The sequence below is a fragment of the Hyla sarda genome, chromosome 3, assembly GCF_029499605.1.
Source record: "Hyla sarda isolate aHylSar1 chromosome 3, aHylSar1.hap1, whole genome shotgun sequence".
NCBI classification, from domain to species: Eukaryota; Metazoa; Chordata; class Amphibia; order Anura; family Hylidae; genus Hyla; species Hyla sarda.
Window position 1 is genome coordinate 314,980,034 of NC_079191.1, and position 13,110 is coordinate 314,993,143.

Below are 13,110 nucleotides of genomic sequence, written 5' to 3' on the forward strand. Positions count from 1 at the left end.
TTATATCAATTGGCTCCAGAAAGTTAAGCAGATTTTGTAAATTACTTCTATTAAAAAAAATCTTAATCCTTTCAATAATTATCAGCTGCTGAAGTTGAGTTGTTTTCTGTCTGGCAACAGTGCTCTCTGCTGACATCTCTGCTTGTCTCGGGAACTGCACAGAGTAGAATAGGTTTTCTATGGGGATTTGCTTCTAAACTGGGCGGTTCCCGAGACACGTGTCATCAGAGAGCACTTGGACAGAAAAGAACAACTCTACTTCAGCAGCTCATAAATACTGAAAGGATTAAGATTTTTTTAATAGAAGTAATTTACAAATATGTTGAACTTTCTGGAGCCAGTTGATATATAAAAAAAAAGTTTTTTCCTGGATAACCCCTTTAACTTAGATAGGACTTGGCAAGTGCAGTAATGAGACTACATCCCCACTTTCTCAGAAAGAATATAGGTATCATGGGAAATGTAGGCTCTATTCAGACAGCCAGGTAGCCCAGTATATTTCTTAGGTAAGGGAATGTGTTTCTGAAAAAAATTTTTGGCAGTTAAACTTTAGTCAATATTTTTAAAACTGTACACACTTTAATGGAGGAAATCAACAAAAAAAGAATTGTTGGTGAATTTCCCTTCCACCATATAACTGATATGTTTTAATCGGTGAAAAAACATTTTACTGCTTTTTATGGCAATCATTTTATTGATGTGCACATCATGAAAACCATGCATTTTCGTTCACATAGCTCAGAATTTTTGGGGCAGAGTTTGGTGCACACCATGTGAAAAGTGGTGCACTTTTTAATGTATACTGATTTATTCTACAGAATATTGTTAAGTTGTTGTTTTTTTTTTTTTTTTTTTTTTTCCCATTGGAAACTGTTCACAGAATTTTACTACAAAAAATAAATGAGTTTCAAACAAGCAAATTCCTCATTTTGCCTTGGACTAAACAGAGTTTTACGAACAAATTGTGAAAGATAATATAATTTCTGTCTATATGTCACATTCTAACCTATTTCATGACTTTTTTTTTTTTTAACCACTTCATGTAGCTGGAGACATTAACCTGCTAGATAATGACGTGGATTCTAAAGTAAAACACACATGGAGTCCTGGTGCTCTGATGTATTATGGGAGAGCAGAGATTCCATCATCTGATCACAGGTATTCTTCATAGTAACTTCATGTGCTACATGCGATTAGTTAATACAATATTGCTCGTAATGTTACCATATGACAGTTTAGTATATTCTAAAATGTGATGTTTGTGTGTAAAAATGAAGTCTTGGGCATCTATTTATACTGGTGCATATTTCTTCTGTACTTTCATGACTTGGATCCTGAATGGAATCTTTTTCTGTATTTGCTATAGGGGCACAGGATGTGATCATTATAATCAGTCTGTAGCTTTAGATTCAGCTTTTTATCTTAAATACGTAAAGCAGCATGGCCGTGTTAAAATGTCATAAGAGCCTGCTGTGTAACTTAGTCCATGAAAGATTGGCCTCATTTTATCTTCCTGCAGTTGTGTAATGTGTAGCGTGAAACATGCAGTGACTCAGTAGTGAATCATTACAAGTCTCATCTCCTTAATCATCAGCATTAGAGGCTTCAGGAACGGTAGACAAAGTATTCACTAATTTGAATGAATGATGATACTGGAAGGTACGGCAGAAGTTTTCTTTCTACCATACAGCACATTAATATTTATATAAAAGGTCAGAAGGATCTTGGATTAACCATTTAATGCAATAATCATTTGTTGTATAAGAGGAAAAATAGATTTGTGCTCAAAGGCAGCCTGTCATCAGTTTCAGAGTATGTCCACTACGGAATTTCTGTGCCTGAAATGTCACTGTAATTGTGGGGCATTCCGCTGTATGAAGCATAGCATTGGTGTAAAAGGGCCTTCCGCTGACCCATTCAAACTGCGATAGCGAACTCTGCCACTAAAATGGATCTGCAAAAATAATCAACATAGGCATTATTTCCGCGTAATTTCCCGCAGACTGCATTTCTGTCAATGGTGATGGCGCAGGTCCGCATTGGTCCTAGCACCAAAGGATTTCGGTGGAGGATGCTCTGATGGAATCTCGGCACAAAATACCTGATCGGAAATCCTAGCAGAGATTCTGTAGTTTAAACATACCCCAATCCAGCCCAAACCCTTATTAAGCTGGTCTCCCCAACCCAACACTGCAGTTTTTAGGCCAAAGGCCTGGTTCACACTGTGGACCAGATTCTGCGGGCGGCAATAGAACCTCACTGACTGCATTGCTGTCCCCATAGATGGCAATGCATTTCTGAGCGGATCTTTCATCAGATGTGCTCAGAAATGCGTTGCCATATATGGGGACAGCAGTGCAGTCTGTGCAGTGGAACCAACCGTGTTACAAGCTGTAATACCCAAAGTAAAACACACTTATTGCCCCAGTATTTTTAAGGCACATACTTCCTATTCAAATGTATGACATGTAGGCATTATTTGAGGACATGAGAATCCAATCCCCTTACACCGGACAAATGGTGTGAGGCCAGGCTAGTAACATGGGCCTTTATGTATATTCCTTATGTTTTCTGGTTTATGATAACTGTTAAATTAAATCTCTACATATTGGGTGATACATATGTGTCAAACCTTCTGCAAAGAAACAGTGGAGCACTTGCCCATAGCAACCAATCAGATTCCAGCTTTCATATATTTAAATCTAATAGGTTGCTATAGGCTCCACTATTCCTTTGCATAAAGTTTGATAAATCTTCCCATTGACTGTAACTTAAAAATCTTTGTCTTCACAGACCTGTTCTAGCCATTGTGGAGGTGGAAGTTCAGGAGGTGGATGTGGCAGCCAGAGAGAAAGTATTCCAGGAAATATCCTCTTCCCAGGGTCCTTTGGATGCCACAGTTGAAGTCCACATAGACTCCCCGACACCTGAGGAGAAAGCAGAGTTTCCTGAAGATCTAAGTTCAGAGCTTGTTGAACGATTTCAGAATCACGGCACTGTTGTCCTTGTACGGTGAGCGTAGAAAGAAAAAAAAAAACAATTATTGTTTGAGTGGGAGGCAATCTAGTTTGACAGCTAAAATCACTTAATGGAGTGAAAAGTAGAAAGCAGAAAATTGAAAGTATGTACGGTAGTTATTGCTGAATACTTAACTACTTGGTGACAAAAGCAGGATCATCCAGAATGACAAGAACAACACACCCACATAAACCTAGTCATGTATAGCAGACATTTGTCTGCTATACATGACTGCAGATTAACCAGCTACCAGTTCTTTCTACATTTTGCAAATCTTTATCAAAAGTTCTGTATTTAGGAACCACTATTATGGTATTTTCATTGCGCAATGATTGGAGCACAGAGCTTCAACCTATCATATATGGTACCTGGTAAGATGGCCATTTTCTTTGACTGCAGTGTCAAAGTAGTCATTGATTTACATAAGTCGTTTCATATTGAACTAAAATGTAGAACCATTTCCAGAGTCAAAATGAAAAACAAGAAAACAGTATATTACAACAATTTGTTGTGCAAACAACAAGCAAAGAAAGGCATCTTGAGTATGTTACCAACATAATCTCTGTGTGTGAATATTACAAATTCTACTTTTCTGTTCCTAGGTTAATTGAAGGGCAAATGATGGTGACATTTGCAGACAGCAGGGCAGCATTAAGAGTTCTTGATCTGGATGGCTTGAAGGTAAATAGCCTTTAAGATAATGTACTGTACTTAATAGATAACATCCAGACTTATGGCAGTAACTACATAAGGTGGAAGCTGCTGGAATGTAATTATGTCTTCAAGATTTGCAGAATGCACTAAATACGTCAATGTAAATTGTAATGTTACATAGTTACATAGTTAGTACGGTCGAAAAAATACATACGTCCATCAAGTTCAACCAGGGAATTGAAGGGTAGGGGTGTGGCGCGATATTGGGGAAGGGATGGGATTTTATATTTCTTCATAAGCATTAATGTTATTTTGTTCCAGGAATGTATCTAATCCTGTTTTAAAGCTGTTAATTTTTCCTGCTGTGACCAGTTCCTGAGGTAGACTGTTCCATAAGTTCACTGTTCTCATGGTAAAGAAGGTGTGTCGCCCCTTGAGACTAAACTTTTTCTTCTCCAGACGGAGGGAGTGCCCCCTCATCCTTTGGGGGGATTTAACCTGGAACAGTTTTTCTCCATATTTTTTGTATGGGCCATTTATATACTTATATACGTTTATCATATCCCCCCTTAAACGTCTCTTCTCAAGACTAAACAATTGTAACTCCTTTAATTGCTCCTCATAGCTAAGATGTTCCATGCCCCATATTAGTTTAGTCGCGCGTCTCTGCACCCTTTCCAGCTCCACAGTGTCCCTTTTATGAACAGGCGACCAAAACTGAACAGCATATTCCAGGTGAGGCCGTACCAATGCTTTATAAAGGGGGAGTATTATGTCCCTTTCCCTTGAGTCCATGCCTCTTTTGATACATGACAATATCCTGCCGGCTTTGGAAGCAGCAGCCTGACATTGCATGCTATTCTGTAGTCTGTGATCTACAAGTACACCCAGATCCTTCTCTACCAGTGACTCTGCCAGTTTAATCCCCCCTAAGACATACGACGCATGCAGGTTATTAGTACCCAGATGCATAACTTTACATTTATCCACATTGAACCTCATTTGCCAAGTGGATGCCCAGACACTTAGTCTATCCAAGTCATCTTGTAACTTATGCACATCCTCTATAGACTGTACCGTGCTACAAAGCTTGGTGTCATCTGCAAAGATAGAAACAGAGCTGTTAATACCATCCTCTATATCATTGATAAATAAATTAAACAACAGCGGGCCCAGTACTGAACCTTGGGGTACACCACTAATTACCGGGGACCAATCAGAGTACGAATCATTGACCACCACTCTCTGGGTACGATCCATGAGCCAGTGTTCAATCCAGTTACAAACTAAAATTTCCAAACCCAAAGACCTTAACTTACCTGTCAGACGTCTATGAGGGACAGTATCAAATGCTTTAGCAAAATCCATGTATTATGAATTTTCTGTGTGTGAAGACATACTGTGCAGTATTGCATGAAGAGCTACTGTAAGTGTGATGAGGGTTTATAGGAGTAATATTTTTGAGGATTAAGCCCTGGGCTCTGCATTAATTCTTTTATAAGGATCATTATTCCTTGTAGAAGTATGTATATAGAAGTATGTATTCCATTTCTTAAAAATCATTAGAAAAAGTTAGCATAGGACACAAAAATAAACAGTTTGGTCGCCAATATGATTTCTCATTGGATTTCTAGAGCCAATTTAAAGAGAACCAATCATGAAATTTTACCATATATAGGCACCACGTTATGTATGGTAAAATCTTCCTACTCGCCATCCCTGGGAGACATTCCTGGCCACAGGGATGGTGAGGATATGAAGTTTGAAAGTCTCACTCACCAGCCTCTAAATGGTCGTCTGGGCGGGGAGCTATAATTACCTAGTCCTGTCTTCTAGGCTGTAATCATGTCCCTTCTCTGTGAATGACAGTCCTCGTCACCCTCTCTGCTCCTTGAGCAGATGGAGCAGAGCGATGACGTGAGCCGTACCTGGGCTGCCAATCGTCGCTGAGGCGAGAAGACCGAGACTAGGTAAGTATCGCTTCCTGCCCAGGGAAGCCTGTGGCAGAGACTTTTTAAACTTCATATGCTCACCATTTCTGTGAGCAGGAATGTCTCCAGAGCATGTGAGGATGAAGATTTTACCATATACAGTGTGTTGCCACTCGTTATATATGGTAAGATCTAATGATTGGTTCCCTTTAAAGATTGAGTTCCCTATTTCTGGACCAGTGGAACGATTAATCTGTGTCAGCAGAAAAGGACCATTCAGCCTTTCTGGTCTGCCCAATATTCTGATTACTATCAAAAGTCCTTGCCCTATCTTATATGAAGGATAGCCTCATGCCTATCCCATTCATGCTTAAACTCCTCCACTGTATTTGCAGCTACCACTTCTGCAGGAAGGCTATTCCATGCATCCACTACTCGATCAGTGTAGTAATACTTCCTGATATTTTAAACCCCCTCTCTAATATAAAACTAAGTCCTATGACTTACTGTTCCGGCACTAACATGTGAGGAGGTCTCAGGCAGAGCTTTTGGTCCACCGCCAGCTACAGTTCTAAATGGATTCTGTCCTGCCATTTTCTGCTGCCTAAGTGGTCCTGCTCCCCTCCAAACCTCAGGGCTTTACCTTATGAACGGCTACCCACTCTATAGCGACCAGAAATCCACACAGACTCTGGAGGTATTTTGCTGCTTCTCCCCGTCAGGATGGCACCCATGAGCCTCTCTTCTCAGCGCAGCAGTCATAGCAACTGATACGCAGGAGCTTCTACTCACTTTTTTTTTTAGCTGGAGCATTTTGGAGACCTGGTGGCTTAGTCTCCTCCTACCCTGTTTGACTCCTCTCAGCTAGCCAAGGAAGCTACCCACAAGATTACACATGGGTGGCCATTCAAACCTCCTTGGCTCAGTTGCAAAATGACCTTTCTTACTTCAGGATGCAAGGATGATGTTGAGTGCATTGTATCTGCACTGCAGGTGGCTAGTGATGACCTTCAGTTCAAGCTGGCCCACCACCAGCAGAAAATCTGTACACTGCGAGACAAGCTGAACAATGTAGAAAATTGAACCTGCCGCAACAATTTATGCCTGGTAGGCGTGCAAGAGTCTATTAAACCTGCTGAACTGTTATGCATATGTGAAAGAGACCTTCCTATGGGTCTGGGCCTGGAATACTGATGTTGTATGGAGCGGGTGCATAGAGTGGGTTCTGAGCATGCTATAGATCTAAGAGTGCTCGACTTCAATGATAAGGTGGCACTTCTGAAGGCCTTTAGGGGTCATAACCAAGCACTCCGCATCCGGGGATATGAGGTGCTCCTCTTCGAGGACTTTGCTGCAGCAGTAGAGCAGGGCATTCAGCTTGCTCTGCACATTGCTCTTCAAACTCGGTTTGGTTTCAACAAATTTTTTCTTCCGTTACTCAACATGAGGCTATTTAAAGGGACTACACTCCTCCACACGTGCTGTATGGTACAGGGTTGTCTGAAGAACAGTTGAACTGATGTTGATCTTCAAGAAACCCATTTGATGCAGGGGGGAGTTCTTTTGCATGCAGAGGTTCTGGGTTGGTACGGTACTGGGTTCCTTGGCTCGGGGTGGTTAAGTGGAGGATTTTTATTTTTTTTTGCACAAGAATTTTTCTGGGGTGGTAGTGTTCCAAAACAGCGGTGCAGTAGGGAGGTACATAAATACAGTGATAGAGAGGAAATGTTAAATATCCTTTTTCCAATTGCGTTCCTTGTACTATAGTCGTCTTATGGATTTTAGCATGGAAGCCAAAAACTCTTGATTTTGATGATTTTATGGGAACCGGGACTCAGTGTCCCTGTTCCTACTCTATAGAGCAATATGGTCCATGTACCTTAAAATTGATGTGCACAAAATGTTGTCGCTAGTGGGAAATCATTACTGGGGATACTGACATGTGCACTAAAATATTAGAAGGCTGGGAGCAGGTTTGGCCTTGTGTCGTCAATTAACGTTGGCCACTGGCATAGCCTCTTCACTTGTTCAGGGGTTATTTTCTATTGGGATGATTTTTGTATATATCTAGGACCTGGTAACTTGATCTCCCCTGTGACCAGCAAAGCCCAGTATTTCATTACCTCCACCCACAGTATAGTTTGGCAGAAACTGTTGCGAGTATGACTCCAATAAATTATAGCGCAAATGAAACATTTCCTAGGGGTAGATAGGATAAAATCTGAGAGACACAAAGAGAAGTCAGCCAAGTCTTTTTCTAAATGCCAGCGGTTGTGGGCAGTCCATGGTAACACGAAAAGTCCCCTTCCCTTACCTACATTTTCTTAGGTATAGTTAAGACTCAACTGACTGCAGAGCATCCGACAGAGGGACTCCAGACACTAGTCAATTGCAGGAATAAGTACAGCCCCAAGGATAACCTATACCTTCATCCAAAAGCTAAAGGGCTGGTCAGCTATACTACCTGTATTTGTCCCTTAAATGCCTCTTGAGTTGTGTTACTGTCTTGGCAGCAGGATCCGACAGAGAGTACTGCAGCTTGCTCTGGATCAGCATTGGTGTTATTTGGGGCCTATCCCTGTTTAACGTATGAGGACCGGGTGTAGAAATAAACTCCTCAGTGAGGTAAAAGGAGAGCGATACAGGAGTTGTTGCATCTTTACTGGCCAAAGCTAGACTCTCATTTATCTGATAGGATTTCTTCCCTATCCCAGAGTGGTAGGGTACCAACAAGGATGATTTCTCTGATTGGCTGCAGAAAACATGTGACTAGCTGACAAATCGAATTTTCTTCCCTATCCAAGAGGGATAGAATGGCAACAAGGATGACTTTCCTGATTGGCTGCAGGAGACATGTGGCTATACACTAGCTCTTACAGTTGAAAACAGTTAACCCTTGCACTGCAGTTTAAGTGACAGCATGCTGATAAGTCTGAAAAAACATGGTCCCTGTCAAGCTGGTATACATCAGTATTTTGCATAAAGCAGATGGTGAATAGCATATCCCATTGCATATCCCATTGTATATCCCACTGATGATCTATGTTGAGAGGATCTCTTAACGATCTCTTAATGTACGTAAAACAAATGTTTTTTTGATTATATATTTGGTAAATGCAATTTAAATTATATATAGGCCAATATATGTTTTCAGTTTAGTGCTCCATATGATATGTAATCTGGGCAAAAATGTCTATCATCAACATTTATCACTGATTGCAGAAATGACATTCAGTTTTCTTTGACAGGTAAATGGAAAAACAGTAAGAATAAAACCAAAGACAAAAAACTGGCTGAAGGATCTACAGGAAGAAATTGCAAGAAATAGGGATAGTATGGTACTCTTATCACCGAATGCCAACTCCTCTCTTTTAGAAGAAAATTTTGATTTCTCCAGTCTTGACTACGAGTCAGAAGGTCTGTGAGATACATTAATATTTAACCTATAAATTATGTTTCTGAACTTTTTTAAGGGATCTTTCGATAAAATTGATTTTCTTATTGTCCCCAGGCTGCCAAATAAAATAACAAACACTTTCTCAGTTTTTTTTTGTAGCTCCACTATGGGGGAGCATCATCTGCAGCCAGTGACTCTTTCACCAAGCTGCAGAGCATAGCCATTACAGCTGGGTGAAGTGACAGTGGCACTGGCCAATCACTAGCCGAGGCGGGACAACACTGCGGCAGGTGATTGATTCAGTGGTGCTGTGATGTTATGTCTATAGCGTCGGCCGGCTCTGTAAAGCACAGTTAGCAGAGATCGGGCAGAGACTGGGCATCCTGATATTGGACAACCCCTTTCATATACAGAGGGGGGGGGGGGGAGGGAATAAGTATTGAACACCTCACCATTCTTCTTACTAAATTTATTTTTAGAGGTGCTAATGACGTAAAATGTTTACCAAATGTTGGTAACAACCCAAGTAATCCATGTATACAAAGAAACCAAAACAAATAAGATCAGAAATGATGTGTGATAATGTGAAATGACACAGGGCAAACGTATTGAACAAGCTTACTGGTATTTATTTAATGCTTTGTCAGGTGGTTGGCTGGGTCATTCTAGCAGCTTCATTTTCTTTCTTTAAAACGACACTGCTCAAAAAAATAAACGAAACACTACGATAACACATCCTAGATCTGAATGAATGAACTAAGCGTCTGAAATGCCTTTTGTCTTTACATAGTTGAATGTGCTGACGACAAAATCACACAAAAATTATCAATGGAAATCAAATTTATCAACCCATGGAGGTCTGGATATGGAGTCACACATGAGGTTTAGCATTGTCTTGCATTAAAAGGAACCCAGGGCCAACCGCACCAGCATATGGTCTCACAAGGGGTCTGAGAATCTCATCTTGGTACCTAATGGCAGTCAGGCTACCTCTGTCAAGCACATGGAGGGCTGTGCGGCCCCCAAAAGAAATGCCACCCCACACATTACTGACCTACCGCCAAACCAGTCATGCTGTAGGATGTTGCAGGCAGCAGAACGTTTTCCATGGCGTCTCCAGACTCTGTCACGTCTGTCACATTTTCTCAATGGGAACCTGTGGCGAATTTGCCAATCCTGATGTTCTCTGGCAAATGCCAAACGTCCTGCACGGTGTTGGGCTGTAAGCACAACCCCCACCTGTGGACATCAGGCCCTCATACCACCCTCATGAAGTCTGTTTCTGATGGTTTGAGTGGACACATGCACATTTATGGCCTGCTGGAGGGCATTTTGCAGGGCTCTGGCAGTGCTCCTCCTGGCACAAAGTCGGAGGTAGCGGTCCTGCTGCTGGGTTGTTGCCCTCTCAGGGCCTTCTCCACATCTCCTGATGTACTGGCCTGTCTCCTGATAGCGCCTCCATGTTCTGGACACTATGCTGACAGACACAGCAAACCTTCTTGCCACAGCTCGCATTGATGTGCCATCCTGGATGAGCTGAACTACCTGAGCCACATTTGACTCAATCTCATGCTACCACTAGAGTGAAAGCACCGCCAGCATTCAAAAGTGACTAATACATCAGCCAGGAAGCATAGAAACTGAGAAGTGGTCTGTGGTCACCACCTGCAGAACCACTCCTTTGTTGGGGGTGTCTTGCTAATTGCCTATAATTTCCACCTGTGGTCTGTTCCATTTGCACAACAGCATGTGAAATTGATTGTCAATCAGTGTTGCTTCCTGATAGTGGATAGTGTGATTTCACAGAAGTGATTCCTGTAGCTGGGGGCCAGCGTTAATAGCCGACATGTGGCGATTTCCACAGCCGGCTATTAACCCTTTAGATTGCCACTGTCAAAGTTGACAGCTGCGTCTAAAGGGACATTTAAACCATCCCTGGTGGTCCAGTGGGGGGGTTATCCACTACTGAGGTAGCCTGCTGCGCTGTGCTGCCTGCTGCGCTGTGAATGGTAAAGCCTGGCAGGACCAGGCTTTATCAATCGATCGCAGAGCGCACAGATTGATGTGGTTCTATGGAACCACATTGATCTGTATGAGGAAGCTAATCCCTCCTAAAAGTCCACTAAGGGGACTAAAAGTGTAAAAAAATCTAATAAAAAAAAGTAAAAAAAAAAACACCCATTAACCCCTTCCTTATCAAATTTGAATCTCCCCCCTTTTCCCAAATTCCATCTAAGAAATATGTAACTATAATAAAAATAAACGTGGTATTGCCGCATGCGTAAATGTCTGAACTATAAAAATATAAAGTACGGACAATGGCGTACACACAAAAAAAATTCCAAAGTCCAAAATTGCGTATTGTTGGTCACTTTGTTTACCCTAAATAAATGTATAAAAAGCAATCAAAAAGTCCCATCAAAACAAAAAATGGTACCGATAAAAACTCCAGATCACGGCGCAAAAAATTAGCCCTCATATATCCCCGTATACGGAAAAAGAAAAAAATTGTCAGAGGATGACCATTTTACACACTAATTTTGGTGCATGTAGTTATAATTTTTTTTAAAGTAGTAAAATAAAATAAAACCTATATAAATTGGACTGCATAGAATCAGAAGCCCCCTTAAGTTACAAAATGGCGTGTTTTTTTTTTTTTTATTTTGTCCCACAAATATATATTTTTTTGGTTTCGCCGTAAATTTTTTGGTGAAATGATTGATGTCATTATAAAGTGCAATTGGTAGCGCAAAAAATAAGCCCTTATATGGGTCTGTAGGTACAAAATTTAAAGCGTTATGATTTTTAGAAGGTGATGAGGAAAAAAATGAAAATCCAAAAACGGAAAAACCCTGCGTCCTTAAATGGGTACTCCGCCCCTAAGGATAGGGGATAAGTTGTCAGATCGCCACAGTCCCGCTGCTGGGGAGCCCCGGCATCCCCGCTGTGGCACTGCGCTATCATTACAGCACAGAGCGAGTTTGCTCTGCACGTAATGACGGGCAATACAGGGGCCGGAGCATCATTACGTCACGGCTCCGCCCCTCGTGACGTCATGGTCCGCCCCTTTCAATACAAGTCTATGGGAGGGGGCGTTACGGTCGTCACGCCCCCTCCCATAGACTTGCATTAAGAGGACGGGCCGTGATGTCACGAGGGGCGGAGCCATGACGTCACGCTGCTCCGTCCCCTGTATCGCCCGTCATTACGCTGTAATGATAGCGGGGTGCCGCAGCGGGGATCCCGGGGATCCCCAGCAGCGGGACCGCGGCGATCTGATATCTTATCCCCTATCCTTTGGATAGGGGATAAGATGTCTTGGGGTGGAGTACCCCTTTAAGGGGGTTAAACATGCTTTGTCTTTAGTAATGGAGTCTTGAGTGGTGAGCATGCATACAGGCCATGGAGGTAGAGTTAATTACTTATAGTGAGACATTTATCATTGTTGTTTTGGTAAGCAAGTTCTGTAGGCATTTTTTTTTTTTGCTTTGGTTTTGCTTATGTATGGCATATTTATCATACTATCGCCAATAAATCCCTTTTGAATACCATTTTTTTAGCACACATAAGCAAAAACCAATAAATGACTGCAGAAGACCAATTTGCAGCTTTGAAAAAAGTGTGTATGTATGTGTATATATATATTATGTGTGTGTGTGTGTGTGTGTGTTTATTAATTTTTTTTTACCACTTTTTTCCCCTAAATGTACTAACTAATTTTTTTTTTTTTTACTTCTCATTTCAGATCTGTGTATCCTGTGGATTACTTTAGATTTGGAGGACTACGGTGACCAGTTTTTTGGGTTTTTTTATGTTAAAAAAATGGTTTACGAGAGTTTTTGGGGGATTTATTATTATTTTTTTTTTTTTTGAATAACATTTTATTTACTTAACAGGCTTATGAATGGACTCCTTCTAGAAGATGGCTTCCACTACTAAGCTGGGCTTAAAGTTAGCCACAGGGTTATTACCCCGGTACCCACCGCCACAGGGGTGGCGAGAAGAGCTGGTACCAACAGGCCCGGGGAGTCAAAAATGGCGCTCCTGGGCCTAGGCTGTAACAGGCTGGCGTTATTTAGGCTGCTTGGTTGGTATTTGGCTGAAAATAAA

The 13,110-nt window shown here is 41.5% G+C and overlaps 1 protein-coding gene and 1 long non-coding RNA gene across 6 annotated transcripts in view; one reads left to right on the plus strand and one right to left on the minus strand.

Moving 5' to 3' along the window:
• SYNJ2 (synaptojanin 2) overlaps positions 1-13,110 on the plus strand; it is a 153,353-nt gene that overhangs the window by 116,585 nt on the left and 23,658 nt on the right. For all 4 annotated transcript variants that reach the window (XM_056567094.1, XM_056567091.1, XM_056567092.1 and 1 more), the window contains 4 exons: positions 1,047-1,158; positions 2,794-3,012; positions 3,621-3,699; positions 8,852-9,020. In XM_056567094.1, the coding sequence (XP_056423069.1) occupies positions 1,047-1,158; positions 2,794-3,012; positions 3,621-3,699; positions 8,852-9,020 (579 nt within the window). The remainder of the gene's footprint in view (positions 1-1,046; positions 1,159-2,793; positions 3,013-3,620; positions 3,700-8,851; positions 9,021-13,110) is intronic.
• LOC130362500 (uncharacterized) lies at positions 1,283-8,431 on the minus strand. 2 transcript variants are annotated; one of them, XR_008891448.1, is made up of 3 exons: positions 8,068-8,431; positions 2,796-3,004; positions 1,283-1,954 (listed from the first exon to the last, which is right to left on the minus strand). It is a non-coding gene; the product is annotated as an uncharacterized LOC130362500 (long non-coding RNA). The 2 variants fall into 2 exon arrangements; XR_008891447.1 differs by having other exon boundaries at positions 1,290-1,954; positions 2,796-2,927.